The sequence below is a fragment of the Pelodiscus sinensis genome, chromosome 28, assembly GCF_049634645.1.
Source record: "Pelodiscus sinensis isolate JC-2024 chromosome 28, ASM4963464v1, whole genome shotgun sequence".
Classification (NCBI taxonomy): domain Eukaryota; kingdom Metazoa; phylum Chordata; order Testudines; family Trionychidae; genus Pelodiscus; species Pelodiscus sinensis.
In genome coordinates this window covers 11536436-11560026 of record NC_134738.1, presented here as the reverse complement: position 1 = coordinate 11560026, position 23591 = coordinate 11536436, and the positions used below count along the sequence as shown (strand labels likewise).

General features: G+C 58.2%; 2 protein-coding genes across 4 annotated transcripts in view; one reads left to right on the top strand and one right to left on the bottom strand.

Moving 5' to 3' along the window:
- The window catches only part of LOC102446965 (uncharacterized), a 30742-nt gene extending 20880 nt beyond the window's left edge, over nt 1-9862 (bottom strand). The window contains exons 1-9 of the mRNA XM_075910692.1: nt 9604-9862; nt 7458-7644; nt 6009-6325; nt 5606-5684; nt 4112-4260; nt 3689-3784; nt 1214-1267; nt 270-341; nt 156-182 (exon numbers count right to left, since the gene is read on the bottom strand). Of these exons, the coding sequence (XP_075766807.1) occupies nt 156-182; nt 270-341; nt 1214-1267; nt 3689-3784; nt 4112-4260; nt 5606-5684; nt 6009-6325; nt 7458-7542 (879 nt within the window). The 5' untranslated portion in view covers nt 7543-7644; nt 9604-9862. The remainder of the gene's footprint in view (nt 1-155; nt 183-269; nt 342-1213; nt 1268-3688; nt 3785-4111; nt 4261-5605; nt 5685-6008; nt 6326-7457; nt 7645-9603) is intronic.
- Nucleotides 9863-15301: 5439 nt separating this feature from the next.
- Nucleotides 15302-23591, top strand: part of BMP1 (bone morphogenetic protein 1) — a 99104-nt gene continuing 90814 nt past the window's right edge. The window contains exon 1 of one of the 3 annotated variants that reach the window (XM_075910891.1): nt 15302-15739. In XM_075910891.1, coding sequence (XP_075767006.1) covers nt 15601-15739 — 139 coding nt within the window. In that variant the 5' untranslated portion in view covers nt 15302-15600. The remainder of the gene's footprint in view (nt 15740-23591) is intronic. The other 2 variants (XM_075910889.1, XM_075910890.1) reach the window with 2 other exon arrangements.

Sequence of the window (23591 nt, the reverse complement as noted above, 5' to 3'; positions counted from 1 at the left end):
CGGGTCGGAGTGGGTGCGGGGAGCCGCTCCGGGTGGGAGTGTGGCTGGCAAGACTTGGTCCTGGGCAGATGTGCCACAAAGCCGAGCCCTGGCCTGGCTCTGTGGCATCCGTGGCAGCTGCCTGTTCGGTTCTGCGCACCCCGAGGCCTCTGTACCTGCTCTCCAGGGTATCCCATCAGTCCCTGAAGCGAGAGAGAGAGGAAGCCAGTGAGACGGAGGAATCTCTAACCAAAGGGAAAGCAGCTGCCAAGGATGGTCCGGCATCTTACCTTGGCTCCGCACTGGCCTGGGCATCCCTGGGTCCCCCAGCTTCCGTGGAGCCCCCGCGGCCCCTGCTCCCCCTGAAAGCGGGATTGGAAAGGAGAGGCCTTCAAGTGCTGCCATGGCAAAGGGGGCTTGGGACGTAAGCAGCACGGAGCGGGGGGGGCTGGGAGTCGCCCAGAGCCAGCTGGGTCTAGCTGGGGAAAGGGCGAGGGTGCAGGAGTGACGATGGGAGAGAGCTAAGCCAAGGGGAACCCAGGCCGGGTATCGGGGTGGATGCTGTTAGAGCCTGGGTTGGCCCATGCCATAGGGCAGAGTGCTCAACGGGCTGAGCTGGGGCGGTCCAGGGCCATGGGGCAGCGGGCTTCTGAGGCTGGTGTGAGCCTGGGGCAGTGGGGCCCGTGGGGCAGAGTGAGCGTGGAAAGTGGGGGGAACCCATCACTCGGATTTGGGAAACAGCCACCCAATCTCCAGGACACAGACCCGCCCTGGGCTCTGGCTGATCGCTGGCACCCAGGCCTCCGGGCTGCGCCGGACGGCAGAGGCAGCCGGTTTCGAAGGCCATGCCCAGCCCATGGGAGACTCCCGCCTGCTCCTCGGCTTTCTGGTCGCGCTGGTTTCCAAAGCTCCCCTGCCACCAAGCTGTGATCAAGGGGGGCACGCTCTGGGGTCTGCAGCAGGCCAGGCAAAGCCAGGCAGAGCCCCGCCGCTGGGCTGTTCCGATACACGATGCCAGGAGAGGACCGGATCTCTGTGGCCCGGGCTCTGCAACCCAGTAGATGCCAACAGCCACGCCCGGCGGCCTTCCCACCCCGGAAAGGGGCTATCAACCCTGATCTGGGTGTGGGGGGCACGTCCCAGGCACCCCCCCTTTCTACAAAGTGGGGCCCAGCCTGGCATCAGGGAGCCGCCTCTCCCGGGCGCATGTCAGAGACAGACGAGTTCTACTCACGCTGTGTCCATAGTGCCCGTGGTCTCCAACCAGCCCCCTGGCTCCCTTCTTCCCCTAGGGCCAAGAGAGCAGAAGGTTTGAGCAGAAGGCAGCCTAGGAGTTGGGGTGGCAGGGAGGACTCTGGGTGAAGCAACGGCCTAATGGGGGAGTCAACTCAGGGGACAAGAGTGGGGCAGTGGACTGTGCACAGGGCTGGGAGCTGGGAGTCGTGGCCTGTAGGATGGGGGGATGAAGAGGGAAGTGTGGTCTAGTGGATGGAGTAAAGGGTCTTTAAATCAGGAGTTGGGGGGTTCCCTTCTCAGCTCCACGGTTTGGGAGTCAGAGTCCCAGTTTTAGGCTTGACCCTGGAGGGGCGTTCTCTCGATCCAAGGCTGTGGGAGTCAGGGAGGTTTATATGGACTGATTTAGTTGGGACTGGCCCTGCTTTGGGCAAAGGGTTGGGCTCAGTGACCTCCTGAGCTCTCTGCCAGCCCTAGGATTCCAAAATTCTATATCCTCAGCTCTGAGGGAGTGCCGTCTAATGGTTAGAGCAAAGTGCTTCAGAAGCCTAGGACAGAGTGCAGTGTAGTAGCCGTAGGCAAATCTCTGTGCCTCAGTGATAGAAATGTAGCCGTGTTAGTCTGGGGTAGCTGAAACAAAACACAGGACTATGTAGCACTTTAAAGACTAACAAGATGGTTTATTAGATGATGAGCTTTCGTGGGCCAGACCCACTTCCTCAGATCAAATACCAACAACCACAGGACATATCACACTAATACCAACCCTGGTACCTTCCCTTGCAACAAACCCCGCTGCCAGCTTTGTCCACATATTCACTCTGCTGACACCATTATTGGACCTAACCAAGTGAGTTATAAGATCAAGAACACATATTCCTGCGCATCCAGAAATATAATTTATGCTGTCATGTGCTGAAAGTGTCCGTCTGCTTTGTACATTGGACAAATGTCTCAGACACTTTGCCAAAGGATCAACGCCCACAAAACAGACATTAGACAGGATCACAAAGAAAAAACAGTTTCTTGCCATTTCAACCAGAAAGGACACTGTCTCAATGACTTAATTACCTGCATCCTGCTCCAAAAGCCTTTTAAATCTGCACTTGAAAGGGAATCCTCTGAACTGTCATTCATGCTAAAATTCGACACTCTACGTGTCGGTCTCAACAAAGACGCCAACTATCTTACCCATTAGGAAGGTAGCTTCCCCAATTATCACCTCTAATACCATTAGCTCACAGACATTTACCTCCCCCCCCCCCCCCCCCGCATCTCCCTTTTCATATGTGTTCACTTTTTTTTAATTGTATCCTTTGGTATATATGGTTGTGACTATTTTCTTCCACTATTTGATCTGAAGAAGTGGGTCTGGCCCACGAAAGCTCATCACCTAATAAACCATCTTGTTAGTCTTTAAAGTGCTGCATAGTCCTGTATTTTGTCTCTGTGCCTCAGTTTCTCCATTAGTGAAACCATCCTGTTTGTAAAGTGATTTGAGATCTCCAGAAGAAAGGCCTGGCTGGGGAGTACTAAGTATTTATCGCTACAGCTGTGTGGTTCAAGACCAGCTCCAGTGTCTGGTGACTCCAGTTGACACCACCCCAGCTAGCAGAGCTCAAAAACCGCAGAGGCCAAGTTGACAAGGGCCCAGCTGGGTCAGACCAATAGGAAAGTGGGTTGGATACACCAGGAGATTTCTCCTGACTGGAAGGGAAAGAGAACATCATAATCTCTGCTCAGAAACACAGCAAACAAAAATGCTCTCGCGCCCCTAGATCACTCCCCCGGGCTCTGCTGCGGATCCAGATGTGCAAACAGCTGGCCTCATCCTGACTCCTCAGCCCAGTGAGTAAGCGCAAACGGCACGTCGCGGGGAACATGCCCTTTCCCAGGGCTCGTCGGCACAGGCTGGTTTTGCACTGGCCGCGCTGTGGGTGCCGCTGCACAGGCGCAGCTGTGCCAGCCAGCTGGGCAGAGCCGTTTGCACCCAGTCATGGCGAGCTTCATCTGCAGGGGTCACTTGCTACCCAGGGGCGGCACGTGCTGTGCGGGGCTTTGCAGCAGCGTTCCCGGCAAGCTGGGCGCTTGGGCGGCCGCTCTGGAGAAATTCCAGCTCCACCCAGCTGACTAGCAGAGCGCCCCCTGCTGGGTGTTGTGCTCCTCCCGGTGGTGCGCATCCGCGCATGCCTCAGGGCACATAAAAATGCGTTCCGCACAGGGGTGGAAAAGGGTAGCAGGAGCATGGCTTTGTCACAGAACCTGGTGAGCTGGGTCCTCAGTGCGGCACCCCTCCATGCCGAGTGGGGGGGGGCGCGGGCTGTGTGCCAGGCGAACCCCAAGTTCTCCACACAGCCTCCCACTCCGGCTGGAGCCCGGTGCAAAGCACTAGACAGGAACGCCCCCTGAGGCTGCATGTGGCAGCCCTGCCTGACCCCCGCCCCCAGGGCTGGCGCCCCCCCGGCGAGCGTTTTACCTTGTACCCTGGAGCGCCCGCGGGGCCTTGCAGGCCTGGCAGTCCCATGCAGGTGCAAGAGCAGGGGTGGCAGCATTTCCGCTCCGACACAGCCAGCTGCAGCGGGACCGAGACAATCAGCAGCACAGCCTGGGCGGGGCACTGTGGTGGGGGCAGGCGTCCCCAGGGGCCCGGTGCGACGCTCAGTGGGGCTGCAGGCTGACCCACCGCAGGTGCTAGGAGGACAGGCCCCTCTGGCTACAGAGCAGCTGCCGTGCGGCCGAGGCCAGTCGGTCAGTGCCCCTGTCCCCAGGAACACCCCCCCGGGCCGTCTTGTCACGACCACCCTCTGCCGGAAGGGTCAGACGCCGGCACCCAGTGGCTCAGTATCCCAGCTCCCTGCCAGGGTGGAGTCCAACCTGCTGGCAAGGGACCCTTCCTTACCAGCTCCTGAGCCAAGAGGCTGCTGCTCTCCGGGTTCTCCATGCGCAGCTGCTGGATCTGCCCCAGCGGGCGCCCGAACTCAAGGAGCTGCAGCTCCTCCACACGGGTCGCGTTGTTCATCGCCAGGGTCACCAGGGCGTGGAGCCGGCCTAGGACGGGAATGGGGCAGAGCCGGGCTCAGGGGGGCACGTGGGCTACAAAGTGCGGCGGGGGGGGAGGTAGGGCCGTGGTTTTCAAAGTTCTGGGGCGTGCAATGCCAGGCCCTGGGTGGCTTTGTTATAGGGGGACCAGGTGACAAAGGCAGGTGCCCTGTCTGTCCTGGCACCCTGAACCGCACTCCACCCCAGAAGTGGGCAGCAGCCGGTCCAGCCCCTAGACGGGGAGGGGTCCATGCATGGCCCTCCCCCTGAGCACCGGCTCCACACTCCCATTGGCCGGTTCCCGGCCCATGAGAGCAGGGGAGGACGGTGCCTGTGTGCAAAAGCAGCATAAGAGCCGCTTGCACCTCTCTGCCCAGGACTCAGAGCTGCTGCCAGGGCGCCGCGCACGCCGAGGCGCCAGGGCAGGCGGGATGCAGCCTCACAATCCCCGCAGCTGGAGGTGAGCCAGGGCCCAACCCAGCACCCCAATCCCCAGTCCTGAGCCCCAAACCCCTCCTTCCCAGCCCCGCCCCGGAGCTCGTACTCGAATCAAAAGAAATAGCTCGGTTGCGTCACTGGCATCGACAATTTTCTTCAACTGGGTCGTGAGAAAAAAAGTTTGAAAACTGCCGAGTGAGGTGACTTGACGCCATGGGGCGCATACCCGCCTGTCTGCATCTGTCCCTTAATCTGTCCATGCCGGAGTTTCTCCATCCATGGGGTGCAGGCAATAACACAGCCCGCCTCACAGGGAAGGGAAGGACATAAACGGCCAGACTGGGTGAGACCAAAGGTCCATCTAGCCAAGCGGCCAATGCCAGGTGCCCCAGAGGGAATGAACAGAACAGGGAATCATCGAGTGATCCCTCCCCTGTCGCCCATTCCCAGCCTCTGGCAAACTGAGGCTAGGGGCACCATTCCTGCCCAGCCTGACTAATAGCCATGGATGGACCAATTCTCCATGAATTAATCCGGCTCTTTTTTGAACCCCGTTACCGTCTTGGTCTTCACAACATCCTCTGGCAAGGAGTTCCACAGATTGACTGTGCATGGTGTGAAGGAGTACTTAAATGTTTGCAGAGTGCTTTGAGATCCTCAGAGGGGAGGGCTCAGTGCCATGGGGCCTGGGTAAAACGTGGCACCAAGGAGCCAGGTGCGATGGAGAGAAGAACGCAAGTCCCCGGGATGAGGGAGGAACAGACACCATGGTCCTGCGATCCCCACATGCCATCAGTGCCCCTGTGCCGAGTCCCCTCCTGAGGCCTGGCTGCCCCCCAGGCTAACTTTCTGAAAACCTCTTCCCCTGCAGATCTGCCCACCGGGCGCCAGGCAGTCGTGTCATCCACCCACACACCTTGCGCCCACAGAGCAGCCGACGTCTCCTCCAGCCTCCTCACGTCATCGTCCAGCCCATCCGTGAACAGGAGCAGCACCTGGGCCACAGGGACGTTTGGGACACATCAGCCTCCGGGCCGCGGTGGAGGAAGCAGGACCCAAGGCAGAGCCAGCTGCTGTGCCCCAGCGTGGGACCCCCCAGCCCCACCCAGCAGCTGGTTCTGCTGCACGTACCCGCTGGAACCCAATGCCCCAGGTACCGACCAGGTGAACCCTCTCCTGAGCTCCCAGGATGGGACAAAGGACTCTGAGCAGGGGACCAGCCGCAAGGGGGTTGGACTGGCCGAAGAAGGGAGCCCGCCGAGGGTGTCCTGGCCCTGCAGGATGTGCCCATGCGGCGCGGGGCCCAGCTCCGGCTCTACCTGGTGAGTCTCCGGCAGGCGTCTGCTGGTCTCCAGGAATCTCGCCAGGGCGGGCTGGTTCAGGTAGGTGCGCCGGAAGGCGTGTGCCCTGCGCAGCTGCTGCAAGGCCTCGGGCTGGTACCTGGCCAGGCTGCTTTGGAAGAGGACCTGGCCACTCTGATCCATGCTCTGGATGCTTAGGGTGATGTTGAGCAGGGTGCAGCTGACCCGGCTCAGGGAGAACAGCTCCCGGACGATGCCTTCCAGGTACTGGTGCAGGCCGGACTGTTGGTAATCGGTGACGTCCAGGCCGACAAGCAGGTGCAGGGGGCATGTTCCTGCAGAGCAGCACATGGAGACCCAGCCAGCTCCCTGACACCCCCCATCTCCACTTCAGCCCAAGAAGTGAGTCCCCACCTGCCCATACTCAGCTGGGGACTCCCCCACCTGCCCATGGCGTTCGGAGCACGTGTCAGTGTTCAGGGCCTGTCTGTTCCCTCTAAGCTGAGCATTTGGGCGGCTGCTGGCAGAGCGCCCACAGTCCAGCAGCATGTCTTTCTGCTGGTGGTGCACGTCTGCCCATGCCTTGGTGCACGTAGCAAAATGTATTCCACACATGGATGGAAAACATTTGAGGGAACATTGCCAGGCAGACAGACAAATAGCCGCGAGGACTTTGCCGCACCAGCAGAGGCTCAGCGAGCCACCCAAGCTCGGAGCAGCAGGGAAGCCACCTTAGTCCCTCCTGTTCTCTGCAATCATCTGGTCTCCAAGGGGGCTGGGGCGCTTGGCTCTAATTCTAGCCGTTGGGCTGTGTGGAGGTGGCCTGGGGTGGGTGGTCTGTGCTAGGTAACAGTCAGACTCAGTAATGGTCCCTTTGGGCCTTAAGTGCTATGGATACGTCTTCCAAAACACCCACCTGGTGCCAAGTCGCTGCGTGTGGGTCAGCTGACTCGGCTCGTGCTGCAGGGCTAAGCTCTGAGACACCCCACGCTGCTCCCCCCGCCCTTCACGGATCTACAGCAGGTGTCAATCCAGAGCAGTGTTTCCCTGTAAGCTGAGCCCATGGGCGGTCACCCAGGAGAGAATCAGGTGCTGCCCAGCTGATTAGCAAAGGGCCCGCAGCTGGTGGCAGGTGTTTCTACTAGTGGTGCGCACCTTCCCTTGCCTAGGTGCACATAACAAAATTTATTCCACACAGGGATGGAAAAATTTCAGAGGAAACACTGATCCGGGTTAGCTCTGCTGAAGGCCCCTGATTTACGCCAGCTGGGGACCCGGCCCTCTGTCTTTATACATGAAATGGAGCTTGTGGGCTGTATAGAGGATACAGCCCAGGGAGCCCCCTCATCACTGTGTACACAGCCAGCCAGGACGGAGGGGTCCCTCCAGCCCCTGCCCCCTTATGCAGAGAGAGCAGGACCTGGGGACTCCCTCGGAAGAAGCACCCGTCAGAGAGTCCCCACTTACCTGTGTCCTGACTCCGAACCCCTCCCGCTCCAGCAGCGAGCAGGAAGAGAACGAGCCAGCCTTCGAACAGCCCCATCCCCAGCATCCTTCCAGGCAGGGCGGGAGCCACGGGGGCGGGCAGCGGGTCTGCGTGAGGGAACCACGGGGATCTCCTTCCCAGAGCTCTTGTCCCTCCGACGGTCTAGACCTGGGGTGGGGAACCTTTTTTGGGTCGGGGGCCACAGAAAAATCAGGCAGGCAGGGGCCATGCACAAGCAAAAAAAACAACCACCCCTCACTGAGGGGGGGCCCCGACTGAGAAGGAGAAAGGCCTTCCCCACATCCCCTCCCACCAGATCCGGGGGGGCTTGGGCTAGTAGATTTTGTGTGCTCAGCCTTGCGGTGGGACAGCAATGGGGGCTGGAGCGCCAGCGTGGGCTCCCCACTGCTGGGGGGGGATCTAAGCCTCGGAGGCAAATCCAGGCAAGCTGGGGGTTGCATCCGGCCTCCAAGGCTGCGGTTCCCCACTTCCGGTCTAGACTCGCCCAGGGAAGAGGCCTCACTTTCACCTTCATTGTGCATGCACGGAACGTCCATAGGACACAGTTCCCTGCCTCCCTGCGCAGCCCCTCCCTTGATCCCCCCAGGCCTGTTCTTCTGCTGCAGGCTGTCTGCAGCCAGGGAAAGAGCAGGATTGAACCCGTCGAGTGGGAACCAAGCAGACCTCACAGAGAGTTTATTGCCACTAGTCTGCAAGCTCCCGGGGTCCGGAGACTCCACTGCACCACACATCACGAAGAGCAAGAGTCGAGCACCTGTCTTGAGAGCTGAGTCAAGTCGCTGGGTCTGGCACCATCTACTCTCCGCGAAAAACAAACAGGGCCCAGCCCCACTGAGGGGCTGGTTTTGGCTTCCCACAGCCCTGTTTGTCCCAGCTGCATCTGGCTCCATCCTTCCTTGGCTGTTTGCAGGGATGCAGTTGGGTGCGTTTGACTCCTCTTGCTAATGGGAGTCAGCTCCCAGGCATTATGCAATGGGCGTGACGCGGCGGTCTGGCGAGGAGGCACCCGAAAAGGGGAGATTTACCCCGAATGGTGGCTGAACTGTATGTAAGGGAACCAGATGACTTTTCCATTCACAGCTCAGCTGAAGAAGTGGGTTTTGGCCCACGAAAACGCCGGATAGTTTCTCTATATTTGTGTTAGTCTCTCAGGTGCCGCAGGACTAGGCGTTGTTTTTAAGGTTACAGACTAACACGGTGACCCCTCTGAGACTTATTCCCATATACAGCTCATGTTTCTTGGTTCTGTCTCAAGCTGGATGGATGCAAACGGGGATGGATCCCTTCACTATGTCTTTGGCTTCAGTGTTGCAGCAAGTTAATAATAAATACTAACAATTCTTTAATTTATATTGCATTTCAGCTGAGTCTCAACATAGCCCTTCTTCCCTCGTCCCCCACTTAAAAGACAGGAAAACAGAGGTTAAGATTCAATTCAGAATAGAACCCAGAAGAGAACTCCTATTCCATGGTCTACCCACTAGACAACATTCCCTCTTAGAGTCAGGAGTAGAACTTAGGAGTTCTAAGTCATAGAATCATAGAATCATAGAATAATAGGACTGGAAGGGACCTCGAGAGGTCATCGAGTCCAGCCCCCCGCCCTCAAGGCAGGATCAAGCTCCGTCTACACCATCCCTGACAGATGTCTATCTAACCTGTTCTTAAATATCTCCAGAGAGGGAGATTCCACCACCTCCCTTGGCAATTTATTCCAATATTTGACCACCCTGACAGTTAGGAATTTTTTCCTAATGTCCAATCTAAACCTCCCCTGCTGCTAAGTCCCGTCCCTTGATCTAACAACTGATCATTCCTTTTCAGCAATGGGGAAGGAACCCAGGAGTCCTGCCTCCTTAACTGCAGCTAGACTATCCTGTCCCTATTTGTACCGCACAACAGCCACGGTATCGATTCAACGCTGCGCCTTCACTGCAGGATGAAAGAGAAAGACCCTCATTTCAACGCAAATACCATTCGGAGTCAGCAAAGTGGCCAGCTGAGAACAAAACCCAGCCAAGAACTGAACCTGCGAGATCTCCAACTGTCTTCTAAAGCGTATCCCCAGCGTCGAGTTTTCTCTTTACAGAAATCAGAGCCTCTTACCTCACCGCACTGTTCGGCAGCACTCAATATCAGCCGTGTCCTTGGATTCCCCAGAGACTTCTCCAAAGTGAACAGAAACAGGAGAATGATTTTACTTGAGAGCCGGCGGCAGGCTGGATGGAAAGTAGCTGCTATCTTGGGACGTTTTGCATTTGGAGCGCTATGTGTTTATTCCCCCAGCTTAATTAAATAAATAAATGGCTGCGTCAGGAGACGCCACATTCCGCCCCGTGAAAAATCTACTGGCTGTCGAAAGCAGCCCCGGTTTTAGCTTTCTGGTTCTTAAAGAGAACACGTGGGGTCAAACTAACCTCCCTAAGTCTCCGAGAGGTCGCCGTGTGAGTCTGTATCTGCAAAAACAACAAGGAGTCATAGAATCATAGAATATGGCAGGACCCAGTACTGTCTACTCTAGACCATCCCTGATAGATGTCTGTCTAACCCGCTCTTAAATATCTCCAGAGATGGAGATTCCACAACCTCCCTAGGCAATTTATTCCAGTGTTTCACCACCCTGACAGTTAGGAACTTTTTCCTAATGTCCAACCTAAACCTCCCTTGCTGCAGTTTAAGCCCCTTGCTTCTTGTTCTATCCTCAGAGGCCAGGAAGAACAAGTTTTCTCCCTCCTCCTTGTGACACCCTTTTAGATACCTGAAAACGGCTATCATGTCCCCCCTCAATCTTCTCTTTTTCAAACTAAACAAGCCCAATTCTTTCAGCCTTCCCTCATAGGTCATGTTCTCTAGACCTTTCATCATTCTTGTTGCTCTTCTCCAGACCTTCTCCAATTTCTCCACATCTTTCTTGAAATGTGGTGCCCAGAACTGGATGCAATACTCCAACTGAGGCCTAATCAGTGCAGAGTAGAGCAGAAGAATGACTTCCCGTGTCTTGCTCACAACACACCTGTTAATGCATCCTAGAATCATATTTGCTTTTTTTGCAGCAGCATCACACTGCTTACTCATATTTAGCTTGTGGTCCACTAGAACCCCTAGATCCCTTTCCGCCATGCTCCTTCCTAGACAGTCACTTCCCATTCTGTACATGAAACTGATTGTTCCTCCCTAAGAGGAGCACTTTGCATTTGTCCTCATTGAACTTCATCCTATTGACCTCAGACCACTTCTCCGGTTTGTCAAGATCATTTTGAATTATGACCCTCTCCTCCAAAGCGCTTGCAACCTTTCCCAGTTTGGAATCATCTGCAAACTGTATCAGCGCACTCTAGGGTTACCAGGTAGTTTCAGAAAAAATACCGGACACATTTGATTGGGAGGACGGGGAGGGACCATCCGGGAGGGGAGCGGGGCTGGCTGGGAGGAGGGGAGAGGGGGACAGGAAGTGGAGGGGGGCAGGGGCAGTGGGGCTAGCTGGGGAAGATTGGGGGAGTGGCTGGCGGGAAGTAGGGCTGGTCAGCGGCAGTGGGGCTGGTTGGGAGGAGTCGGGGGGAATGGGACTGGCTGGAGGAGGGCACGGGGGGGGGGGGAAGAATCGGCTGGCGGGGAGCAGGACTGACCCAGGACGCTGCCTGTCCCACACATGGTCCCAGCATGGCACGAGCGAGTCCGGCTACAGCTCCACAACGCTCTTGACCAGCGCCCAGGAGCACGGACGGGGCTTCTCCTCCTCCCCAAAGCATCACTCCTACATCAGACGCAACCAGAGGCTCCCAGCGCCGGTCGCGCCCCGGTTCCCAGCCACTCCCCCGCCCCCGCCAGACTTCCGTCGGGCACCCAGCCAGAAAACCAGAAAATACCGGATATTACACATGTCCAGTATTTTCTGAATTTTTTTACCGGACAGAGGGCGCAAAAACCGGACGGTCCGGTTGAATACCGGACACCTGGCAACTCTAGCGCACTTTCTATGCCATCATCTAAACGGCTGATGAAGATATTGGACAGAACCGGTCCCCAAACTGTGAACCATGGATACCTGCTCTCTGAGGGCTGTTATCCAACCAGCACTTACCAGCAGGCGCTGGAGGGCGGGGAAGCCCACGGAAGGGCTGGCCCTGCCCTCTCCAAGCCTCCAAATCCAGGCAGGTTGTGGCCAAGCCTCCTCCTGCTGCAGGATCCGTTTCAGCGGGCGCAGGATCGAGTCCCACGGGAGCAGAAACTGTGGCCCGTGAACCTGGTGAGTTCAGGCATCTCTGCAAAAGCCCAGAGTCCACAGGGGCCCTTCGGTAGGGAGTGCCGCACAAGAGGGGTCCCCGGCGCATTGAAAGCCCTTAGCGAATGGGAAAGCAGGTTGCTGCAAAGTGCATCGCAGCAGGTAGAGTTTAAGGCCCAAAGGGACGAGTTGATCACCCAGGCTGACCTGTGGAGCCCAGGAGCCCAGCCAGCGCAGGTAGCAGGTAGGAATGCAAACAACAGAGAGTCAGGCAGGGCACAGCCCTCACCCCGCCGTTGGGACAGAGCTGGGTTGCGGGGAGCGAATTTCCACCCTATCACACAGGCAGGACTCACTTGTTGGAGGCTGGGAATCTAACCCACCCCCATCAGTCTAAATCCTGCACACTCCAGCCCAGTGTACTCAACCTAGGGGGCCACAAGGAGGATTCAGGGGGTCCCCGAAGCAGGATGACTCGTCGGGCAGAAAGTCAAAGCCCCGTTGCATGGGGTCGAAGCCCGGACCCTGAGCCCCACCACTCAAATGGAAAGTCGCAGCCTGAGCAATGCGGCTGTGTGGGGACCCTGTGGCATGGAGCCAGAGCCTGCTGCAGAAAACCAACTGTCGTGGCACAGGTGGGCTGTGGAGTTTGTACGGCATATCGGAGTGGTCCTTAGAAAGACAGAGGATGGGCTATTCCACCCCATCAAAACATGGGGATGCACATCATGCCCTTTGATTTTAAGGGGTTTGTGTGGGTTTTGTAAGCTCTTTGGGGGCAGAGACCAATGTTCCCTCTAAGCTTTTCCATCTGTGCGTGGAATAAATTTTATGTGCACTGATGTATGTGCAAGCGTGCACCACCTGTACAAACAAGAAACCCATCTGGGAGTGCACTGGACTCTCTCCTGAGCAGCCGCACAAGCAGGGACCATCCCTTTGTTCCATTTGCACAGCGCTGAGCACCACGGGGGGCCTAGATCCGGAGGCTCCTGGGCACTATTGTGATACGAATGAGCAACAATTCAGCCTTGCACGAGCACGGCCATTGACAGACAATAGTGAGCCTGGAGCGCTACCTAGTGGCGACACCTTGGGCGGATCCCACTGCTGGCCAGTGGCCAACCTTGGCCAACCCATGGCCTTGCAGCCATCCCTCATGTGGCTGAGCTAGCCCCACCAGTGCTGCCTGAGTTCACGGCTGGAGCCAGACCTCCCAGGAGCCACTGCAAGTCTTGGCTCTGAGCTGGGCTTGGCATGGGACGGGAGACACTGTGTTCTGTCCCGCGGAGGGGAGGGCAGAAGCGAGTGTAGAGACTAAAGGAAGACAGGGAACAAGTCAGCATCGTTATGAGGGGGAGAGGCATCCCTCTCCCACCCACTGCTCTATGGGCAGGCGATCAGCGTTCCCTGTCAGCTGGGGGTGCCTGTACGCCCGCTCAGGAGAGATTCAAACGCCACCCAGCTCCTGAGCAGAGTGCCCACGTGTAGGCTGGTTGTTCCTGGTGGTGGTGCACATTCCCACATGCCGTGGTGCACATGCAAAGTTTATGCCGCACATGGATGGAAAACATTAGCGGGAACATTGGCGGTGAGCGTTTGGTGCAGGCAGAGGTCTAGTCCCAAGAGGAGCATGTGGCAGGAACCCCACTGCCTGAGTCTCCTCTGCCATCTCTGCCCCCTGTGCTCTGTAAGGAGAGGCACCCAGGGCCACCAATGACTGCAGAGGCAGACACTGTGCACGCACAAACAGGACACGGGAACGCTCCGTATCCTCCCACACACCTTGACAAGTGAGCACAGCCCCCACCCAGCTGCTCCCAGCCAACACCTGCCCCCATGTACCATAGCAAGGGCGTGGCACCCAGGGCTGCTGGGAAGAGGCTGCCACGTGTGGCCTACCCCCACTCACATGACCACGGGAAAGGTTCCCAAAGTGCCTGCAGAGCCACTAACCGTTTCTGGGGCTGTGAGAGACAGGGCCCTGCTTGCCAGCCCCAGCCTGCAGCCAAGGGAGGCCCTAGGGCAGGAAGGGGAGGGGCTGGTGGCAGCAGGAGATGTGCTGCCGGGGGCCATAACTGCCCTTGAGGGGGAAATAACTTACAAGCACAAACTCGCTGCAGATTGGTGCCACCTGCAAAGAGCCAACCCCCAGCCAAGTCGGGGGCAGGGAGCTCGGCTCTCCCCTTCCTTGGGCCGCCTGTTTGCAAGCAGCCTGCTCAGTGGCTAAGAAGCGCACAGGCTGGGTGGGCTCCTGACCAAACGGGGTCTCGGGGTCCTTGTGCAAGCCAGGCAGCAGCCGCCCACCACGGGCCAGGCCTGAAGTGACACGACGTGACCTGTAGGTGTCAGCCACAGACCTAGTAGCTGGGGCTCTTTGCACAGTTCCACGTGGGAAGGCCGCTGAGGGCTCCCTGCTGGGGCGGGTGCCAGGGCCTGGCTCCATCCTTCCACCGATCAGCTCCCAGCATGGCCCTTTTGCACAGCTGAGGTGCCCGCCCCATGGCTGCGCTCCTCACTCGGGGGTCGCTTCCCGGCCCTCAGCCTGGCTGAACTGGGGGGCTCAGCAGCAGGCAGAGTCTGGCCTGGTGCATCAGTCCGGTGTGCAGACACCTGTTGCACAGATACAGGGCTCGTGCTGGGATGTGCAGGTGGGTTCCTGGGGGGCAGGTAACACCCTGCTGCAGTCCCACTGGACAGCATCCGCAGACAGGTCCAGGAGCGAGTAGGCTGCTGAGCGCACTGGGGGGCCCAGCGCATGCATACGGGATGCGGACCCCCGTCTCTGCCCTGGAATGAGACAGGGCCTCCCTCTGCAGGCTGCCAGGCCAGCACATCCCACCCGCATGAATTCACGGTGGAGAAGGGCTGCTAGAAAACGAGAGGCGGGGTAAGCGTTGCACAAGGGCTCCGCCCCCAGCCGCTCCTGGCCCCAGGTTCACCCCGGCCCCCTCAGACTCTCATGAACTCACTGGTCCAAGGCCAGGGCCTGGGGTGAGACAGGTTCAGCCCCTCCCATGGGACTTGGGAGGGAGGCGAGATTCCGGACGGCAGGGGGACATCACTGGGGCACAGCCCCACCCCGGGCGGTTCCTCTGACACTAGGGACAGCGAGGTTCCCTACCCCAGCACGGGGGGCCGGAGCCCTTAACACCTGTGCAAAGCCAGGGAGACTCCAGCCCCCCGGGACTGGCCTCTCTCTCCACCAGCAGCCTAGCACATGCAGCCAGAGGCCGGGAGCCCTGGGGTGCTCACATCCTGGGGGTGGCTGGCCCTAGGCCTGTCTGGGGGTGCACGCTCACCCAGGAGGCTGGTCCCTCCCCAGTGGCCTTCCCAAGCCGGAGCGGGTTGGGGTCTATGGCATCCCATGGACCAGCGGGGGGGGGGGGGAGGGTAAAGATCTTCCCCTCCCCCATTGCACAGAGCAAGGGCCACGAGGGAGGGGGCAGGATTTCCGAGTTGCCCTGGGGCAGCTGGGAGCCCCGCCCGCCGGGGCTGCCCCTTTCTCCCGGCTTCGCTGCAGGGAGCCCCGGGTTTGCAGCCCCCCCCCCCCCCCCCGCAGGAACCTGCCCCCGCCACGGGGCGCTGCGGGCAGGCAGCAGGGAGCCCGGCGGGGGCTGCCCGCCCCAGGGGGGCCGCGGCGCTGCTAAGCCGCCCCGGCAGCCGCGTCTCCCCCACCCCGCTGGCCCGGTGCCCAGCAGGGCTGCGTGCTGCCGGCTGGAGGGGCCGAGCTCCCGGCCTGAACCCGCCCCCGCCAGCTCCCATTTCCCTAAAAAAAAAAGAGGGGGGGGGGGAGCCCTCCGGTCTCCTGCCACTGCTCCGCGGCCCCCGCCTGCCCGCGCCGCTTCGCCCTGCGCTCCCGGGCTCGCCCGCCCGCCAGCATGTCCGGTCTCCGGGCGGGCTGGCTGCTGCTCTCCTTCGCCGTGCTGGGGCCGGCCCTGGACTTCCCCGACTACCCCGAGGGGCTGGAGGAGGAGGAGGACGCGGAGCCCATCGACTACAAGGATCCGTGCAAAGCGGGTAGGGCCGCGGGGCGCTGGCAGCCGCCGGCCGGGAGCCGCTGCAGGGCAGGGGCCGGGGGAGCCCGGGTCAGGCTGCCGGGCCGGCGGGGCAGACAAAAGGGAGGCGCCGTGTGTGGCCGGGGTTGTGGGCCCCCCCCTTTGTGTTGCAAGAAACTTTTCCAGCCCCCCCCCAGGAGGGTTGCCCCCCCCTCCGCCCGGAGTTGTGGGTTTCTGGGGGGGGGGGGTTGTCTACCTGGGGGGGGGTTGGGGGGGGGCGTACCGCCTGCGAGGGAGACGGGGAAGGAAGTTGCCACGAGATTACGGGGGGGGGGGGGTCCATCCCTCTGTTTAGACTTCGGACGTGGAAGGGCGGACGGGGCTCGAACGGGCTCGGCTCGCCCCCAGCCGGAGCTGTCAAAGCAGCAGGCGAACACTTCCCGCCCCAATGGAGCCCGTGTAACCCCCCCGCGGCCCCGGCACGACAGACCCAGCGGTCTCACTCCGGGGTGAAGGGGAGGGCTTCTGCTCCAGAGCTCAGCGGGGCAGGATCGGGCCATAAGCGAGAGGAGAATCGGGGCCTAAAGAGTTTGCAAAAGTTTTGTTGTTTTTCCTCCCTCCCCGCAGCTGAATACACCGCTGCAAGCAACAGTGGGAATTTTTTTTTGTGGGGGGGTGGGTAAGATTTACAAAGAGGGATTTGGGGTGTGCATCTCCGTTAGTGATTATTGCACGTTATGTGATCAGCGCCTTGGGGAGACACTTGGGTGTCCGTGGGCAAGTCACATCACTGCTCTGTGCCTCAGTTTCCCCATATGTGAAATGGGGACACTTTTGCAAAGAGCTGATGCTGAGAAAAGGGCCGGAAAAGTAAATGGATTAATCAGTCCAGCAGGATGCGTTGCTAATGGCCAGCGTGGGAGTTTAAAATCTAAAGGTGCAAGGGAACCCGCACAAGTGCTGGGGGCCCGGCTGGGCCGCTGAGATTGCAGGAGTGGGACCTGGACTTGTGTTTGTGCCACCAGGATGGTACAAAGCATCTTCTGATTGTATCCGAGTGATGCTTGTTATCCTCCGTGAGCAAGCCGTTCCAGGGGCTGGTATTAAAACTAGCAGCATCTACCGCCTCCCCTCCCCCCGGAAATCAAGGCTCTGTTGTGCCAGGTGCTGTATTTCATGAGAGACACTCTCTGCCCCTAAAGAGCCTGCAATCAAGACAAGAGTGCTGGGAGGGGAAACTGAGGCCCAGAGAGCGGCCGTGAGTTGCCCAAAGTGACACAGCAGATCAGGTCTTGGGAGAGCCTAATCTTGTGCTTTGGATCTTTGTGCCTTGTCCATCTAAATCTGCTCTCTTCAGCCTCCACTTCTTCACCTTGCGTTTCTGTGGGAGGGGGAAGGGACTTTAATTGTGGATTAATTTAGTGGTGGTCAGGATGGACAAAGGGAGGTTCCCGGGGAGTTCCCTGGGACTGTGCTTGCTGGTCCATTGTGTGTCTGAGACACGCGGAGTGGCACACTGGAGCCCTGCCCCCCACCTTGATTGGATCCATATGTGGCTCATTCAAATGTATGGCGGCCGTGATAGGAGTCCCCAGTCTGGATCGGGGTCCGTTGGATAGGCACGAGCACCGGCCGTGTCCTGAAGATCCTCATCGCCTGATGAGCTTTGGGCGTAACTCGGGATCAGGGCAGGGCTGTCGCTTCTTACCGGACGGGGAAACCGTTCCTACGTGGAGTTGTTCTGCTAAGACTGGCCTGGCCAACTACATCTCCCACAAAGCTCTGGGGAAAGGGGGGGGGGAAGAGAGAGAGAGAGAGAGAGAGAGAGTGTGTGTGTGCGTGCGTGTGTGTGTGTGTGTGTGTGTGTGTGTGTGTGTTTTCAAGGCACCAGCTGCAATAAGTTTTCTAGGACTTTAAGAGCAGCCGGAAACAGCTGACTCCTTGGCACAGTGGATTTATTCCGTGGCTCCCTTAAGTTCCACATGGAGGAGGGGCAGAGGGAATAGCCAAGAACGGGGCTTGGGTTTCACTGCACAGCTCAATGCCCTGGGTATCCCGCGGCCACCTACCCACCAGGGGTAACTCCCTGCTGCTCCCACCTTCCCCCTTGCCCTCTCTCCCCCTCCGCCCGACCCAGGGCGGTGCTGGCCCAGACCCGGCTGTCGTGCCAAGAGGCGTTTTCCTGAGCAACGCATCCAGGCTTGTGGTCCTGCCCGCGCTGTTATTCGAGTGCCCACATCACAGTGGTGCCCACTCCCTAGATGAAAGCAATGGGCGGTTCTCCTCGTCCTGCAGCCGTCTCCTCCCCCGCTGTCAAAATAAACCTCCCCAGCTCTGAACCAAGGCCGCCGCGGTGGCTACCGCCTTAGCAGTTCAGACTCCCCAGCGCCGAGGGGCCCCTGGGTAGATTGCAGGGCCGATGGCTGCCTCCAAGTCCGTGTGTGCTGTGAGTTCTGCCTGCAGCGTGGGGATCCTGGCAAACACCCCCACGATTGCAACTCTGGGGGTGGCAGCTCCGAGAAGGAAGCCCTGTGCGGCTTTCACTCCCCTGCCGGGGCCCGGAGGACAGCGTCCACCTAGTCTGTGTTACTGAATCATAGAAGATGAGGCTGGGAAGAAACGCCAGGAGGTCACCCTAGTTTTCCCTCCCTCCCCCGACCACCCCCAGCCAGGGAATTGCTATTTCCGTAGATCCAGATCTCTGACTACAGATTTTCCTTCTGCCCTCATCACCTGTGTATCTGCAGCACCATCCAGTTGCATTAAGCGCTCCAGGGCCGTGTCTTGCTTGTGCATTGAGGTGTCCGGGTTTTGATTTTTGTCTGTCTCTGCACGTGCTGCTGTGGACAGTTGCTGTATTGAGTGGGTGGCTTGCCCAGGGAGTTGGCAAGTCTTTGGGTAGGCAGCTGGCTGAGCCGGTTTTCTGTCTCTGAGTCAATCTTTTGTGGCAGCTCGCGTTTATAAATCCGCTAATTAGCGCTTTGGTTACTGTCGATCACGGTGGGCTGCAGGAATGTGGCTGGCAGGCCACCTGGGTTCACTTTCATAAGAAGTGTGATCTTATAGTTAGTGTTGAGGAGGGAGAGAGGGGCTAATCCCAGCTCTGGGAGGGAAGTGTGGCCTAGTGGCTAGACTAGCACATAGGGGAGCTGAATTCTGTTCCCAATTCTGACAATGACTTGCTGTGCACTCTGGGGCCAACGCCGCTCCGTGCCTCAGTTTCCCCCACTGTGAAATGGAGATATGGACACGGACCCACCTCCCTGGCTTGGGATGAACACGGCCGAGTTAACATTTGCACCGAGCTTTGAGAAGGCAAAGGCCTCCTAAGGGCTAACCCAGCACGCACAGCTTGTGTTTGTGCTTGCATTGTCCTTGGGAGATTAAAATAAACTTGTTGAGCTCTTCAACAATGGAAACAAACTCCCAGGTGTCCCCCCCGCCCTGAGCCATGAGAGAAGGCCAGCAGCTATGGGCTTAGCCCTGTGTGAATTGCTGCTTCCTCTCAGCTTGGCGAGCTGCTGCAGTAATTGTGCCTCTGTCAGGTGACATTTTGGGGGGGAGGAGGGAGCTGAAAAATGTGGATCCTGATTTTGGATCCCCACCGCCCCCCCCCCCCCCCAGGAATGATTTGGACCTTCCCATTGTGAGGTGTAGGGTGTTTGGCTCCGGGAGGATGGTCCGGATGCTTTGCTGGTCCAAACATCCTTCCGGTGTGGCCTGATTTCTGGATCTCTGCGCATCCGGGAGAGCGGTGTGTGGGATACAGGATCACCTGGAATAAGAGTGGGGCTGTCCCTGAATAACTGGGCTAATTATTCAGCTTCACCATCATAGAATCATAGAATACTAGGACTGGAAGGGACCTCGAGAAGTTATCAAGTCCAGTCCCCTGCCCTCGTGGCAGAACCCAGTCCTGTCTAGACCATCCCTGACAGACATTTCTCTAACCTACTCTTCAATATCTCCGGAGATGGAGAGTCCACAACCTCCCTGGGCAATTTATTCCAGTGTTTGACCACACTGACAGGAACTATTTCCTAATGTCCAACCTAAACCTCCCTTGCTGCAGTTTAAGCCCATTGCTTCTTATTCTATCCTCAGAGGCCAAGATGAACAAGTTTTCTCCCTCCTCCTTATGAGACCCTTTTAGTTACCTGAAAACGGCTCTCATGTCCCCTCTCAGTCTTCTCTTTTCTAAACTAAACAAACCCGGTTCTTTCAGCCTTCCCTCATAGGTCATGTTCTCTAGACCTTTCATATTCTTGTTGCTCTTCTTTGGACCTTCTCCAGTTTCTCCACATCTTTCTTGAAATGCGGTGCCCAGAACTGGACGCAATACTCCAGCTGAGGCCTAACCAGCGCAGAGTAGAGCAGAAGAATGACTTCTCGTGTCTTGCTCACAACACACCTGTTAATGCATCCTAGAATCATGTTTGCTTTTTTTGCAACAGCATCATACTGCTGACTCATATTCACTATAACCCCTAGATCCCTTTCTGCCGTCCTCCTTCCTAGACAGTCGCTTCCCATTCTGTATGTGTGAAACTGATTGTTCCTTCCTAAGTGAAGCACTTTGCATTTGTCTTTATTAAACTTCATCCTGTTTACCTCCAACCATTTCTCCAATTTGTCCAGATCATTTTGAATTATGACCCTCTCCTCCAAAGCACTTGCAACTCCTCCCAGCTTGGTATCATCTGCAAACTTAATAAGCGTACTTTCTATGCCAATATCTAAATCGTTGATGAAGATACTGAACAGAGCTGGTCCCAAAACAGACCCCTGTGGAACCCCACTGGTTATACCTTTCCAGCAGGATTGTGAACCATTAATAACTACTCTCTGAGTACGGTTATCCAGCCAGTTATGCACCCACCTTATAGTAGCCCCATCTAAGTTATATTTGCCTAGTTTATTGATAAAAATATCATGCGAGACCGTATCAAACGCCTTACTAAAGTCTAGGTATACCACATCTACCACTTCTCCCTTATCTACAAGACTCGTTATCCTATCAAAGAAAGCTATCAGATTGGTTGGAAATGATGTACTTTACAAATCCATGCTGGCTGTTCCCTATCTCCTTGCCACCTTCCAAGTGTTTACAGATGATCCTCCTATGTAAGAGCTCCCCAGATCATACCTGGGGTGTCTCTGCCGTGCACACCTGGTTGCAGGGACGCAAGCTTCAGCCTACTCGCTACAGCTGCTTGTCATAGTTGTATAGATGTGGCCTGTGAGCAGCTGCCAGCATGCGGCGTTTGCTGGGAGACACAAAGCACAGACCTTTGTTACACCTTGACTTCCGTCTCTCCTCCGTCCGTGCATCGTGCGCAGATATAAAGCGGTGACTAGGTCTTGTGACTCCCACCCCCATGGCATTGGATTTTGTGGGTCAGTGCATGGGGCAGCTCATGCCCCGCTGCAGCTCACTGCAATGAGACACCTGTCCGGGAGGGGCTCTCTGGCCTTGGGGGAGGGCGGGGAATTGCGGGGAAGATCTCGTGAGTTTCCTTCCAGCTCTACGTTGCCGCAATTCTATAATAAGCCAGTCGGCGAGAGGTCGGCTCCCACCCTGCAGCTTTGGCAGGGCATGGGGACGGCTTATAGCAGGCAAGCTTTGGTCGCGTGCTGAATTGGGATCCCGAGGGTTTTAATCCCGGGGGCGAGCTGGCGGGATTTCCCATGGCGAGACACAGGGCTGCCTGCCTGGCTCGGCGGCACCTCCCATCTGCCCTTCTGTAGGTGCTGCCAGCAGCCTGGGTAATCCTTCTGCCGTGGATTCATGCCAGGTCACACAGCATGCAGGACTTCCCTAGGCTTATCAAGCCGCGCTGCCGCTGTGCGGAAACAGGGAGCAGAGGCAGGGCACTCCAACGGGCAGGAGGCTGCTCGAGAGGAGTGGGACCCAAACTCCCTGCGGATTCCTCTCTGGCAGAGAAGGGGAGGAGAGAGCCAAGCATCCGGGAGGCAGCACAAGCAGGAGGGGAGAGCTGAGCAAGAGAAACTAGGCTGGGAAGAGTTGAAGGGGCGTTTGGCTCAAAGAGCTGTCTGAACGGAAGAGGAAAGGGCCAGTTTTGTCAAGGGATCACTGCCCGAGTACTGCATTTCTTACCCACTGTGATCTTTAAGGCGGCTAGCACAGGGGCGTGCCGGATCTGGCCCCCGGAGCCGTTTGAGCCCCCGAGGCTGTTCAAAACTGCTGGTGGCTCCCCTCCGCCAGGGCACCCAGCACCTAGAGGGAGCTGCCAGCCGTATTAAACAGTGAGGGATTGGCCTGGGGAGCTGGGGAGCGTGCGAAGTCTCTCGCCCCCCTGGGGACGTAGCCCTGTGCAGGACACGGAGGAAACTTCCTTGAGCAGCCTGGGGCTGCTGCAAGAGGGAGCCTGCACCTCGGACCCTGCTGGGCTGCTGGCCGGGAGCCACCTAAGGGAAGTGACTCCCGGCCTGAGCCTGCCTCTGGACACCCCAGCCCCTCCCGCTTCCCAGCTCCCTGCCCCAGGTCACCACCCAAATCCTCCGCACACGCCTGCCTCCCCAGGTTACAAATCCCTCCCAGACCCTGTCCCCCTCCCCTCGCCCAGGGAGAACGTCACTCCTGCAGCCCTGCTCCCTCCTGGACCCTGCGTCCCCATCTCCTGCCCCTTACTTCACCCAAACTCCCACTCCCCCTCTCCTGCGCCCCAGTCCCCTACCCCGAGCTCCCTTCTCCACCCAGCCCCCGTCCCAAACCCCTCCATCGAAAAGTGCCGCAACTTTCCAGAATCTTGGAGTGCCCCCCCCCATCAAAAATTATTGCCCGCTCTAGCCTAGATTCACAGGGGATTGAGGGTCCTGGCTTTGCAGGAGGGAAGGCCCCCTCCCGGTCTGTCCGCTGCCGTGCGCGCTCTCGGCAGGCCTCCCGTCCAAGCAGTGACCCAGGCTGACCGGTGGAAGATGTGATGCTCTCCCAGCCGGAGGAGACGGGCCCCAGCGCTTCCCTGACTCGAGGCCGAGGAGGGCACTGACTCATGAGGAGGTCTCCTGGGGTCAGCCACACATGCAAACAGTCTCGGGCTGGGAGAGGAGGGCCCGGGAGCTGGCAGCATCATGGGCAGGAAGAAGGAAGTTCTTGGGGAAGACGAGCAGATGTCCTCTGTGCCCCAGCCCGGGGCTGGGGAGCTAGCGAGCCAGACGGAAACTCCGGCCTGAGTCCTTCCCCTCCGAGAGGAAATCCCTGCGTGCTCGGATCGCATCGCTCCCTTTCCCAGTGGCTTCAGATTCCTGCGGAGCTGCGAGCGGATGCTGCTTGGCCCAGGGCCTTCCTGGCAGGGATCGAGTAGGTGCTAACGAGGAGAAGCATCGAGAATAGCTTTAGGACAAGGCCCGTGACCTAGTCATTGAGCGAGATGGATGGCGGCTGTATTCGGAGAGCGGCGTGTTCGTGCCCGGGTTTGGCGTCAATCCCACGTGGGCTACAGCCGGAGAAGACACTCGCTCCAGGAGAAGAACGTCCCAGCCCGCGCTTGGAAGGCAGCGGGGACGGCTGCTCGCTTGGCCGATCCTCAGAAGGTTTATTTTGCCCGGGCTAGGAGGTGACCCAGCAAAGGGCTGGAGGTGGTTAAAAAGGGATTCGATCCCGGGGAAGGGAGGATCAAAAGAGAGCAGGATTTCAAGGCATGCTCTGTGATGAAGGCAGGGAACATCGCCTGTGACAGAGTCGTCCCCCCACCCCACCCTGAAACCCTTGAAGTGTCTGTAGGGAGTTTAGATCCACTGAGTTCCTGCGGAAGACGAAGAGCCACCTGGGAAACTCGAGGAGGGTAAATAAACAGCATGTTGCTTGAAGGAGGCTATTTGGGCACTAGCTACCAGAGGGAGCAGAGCAGAAG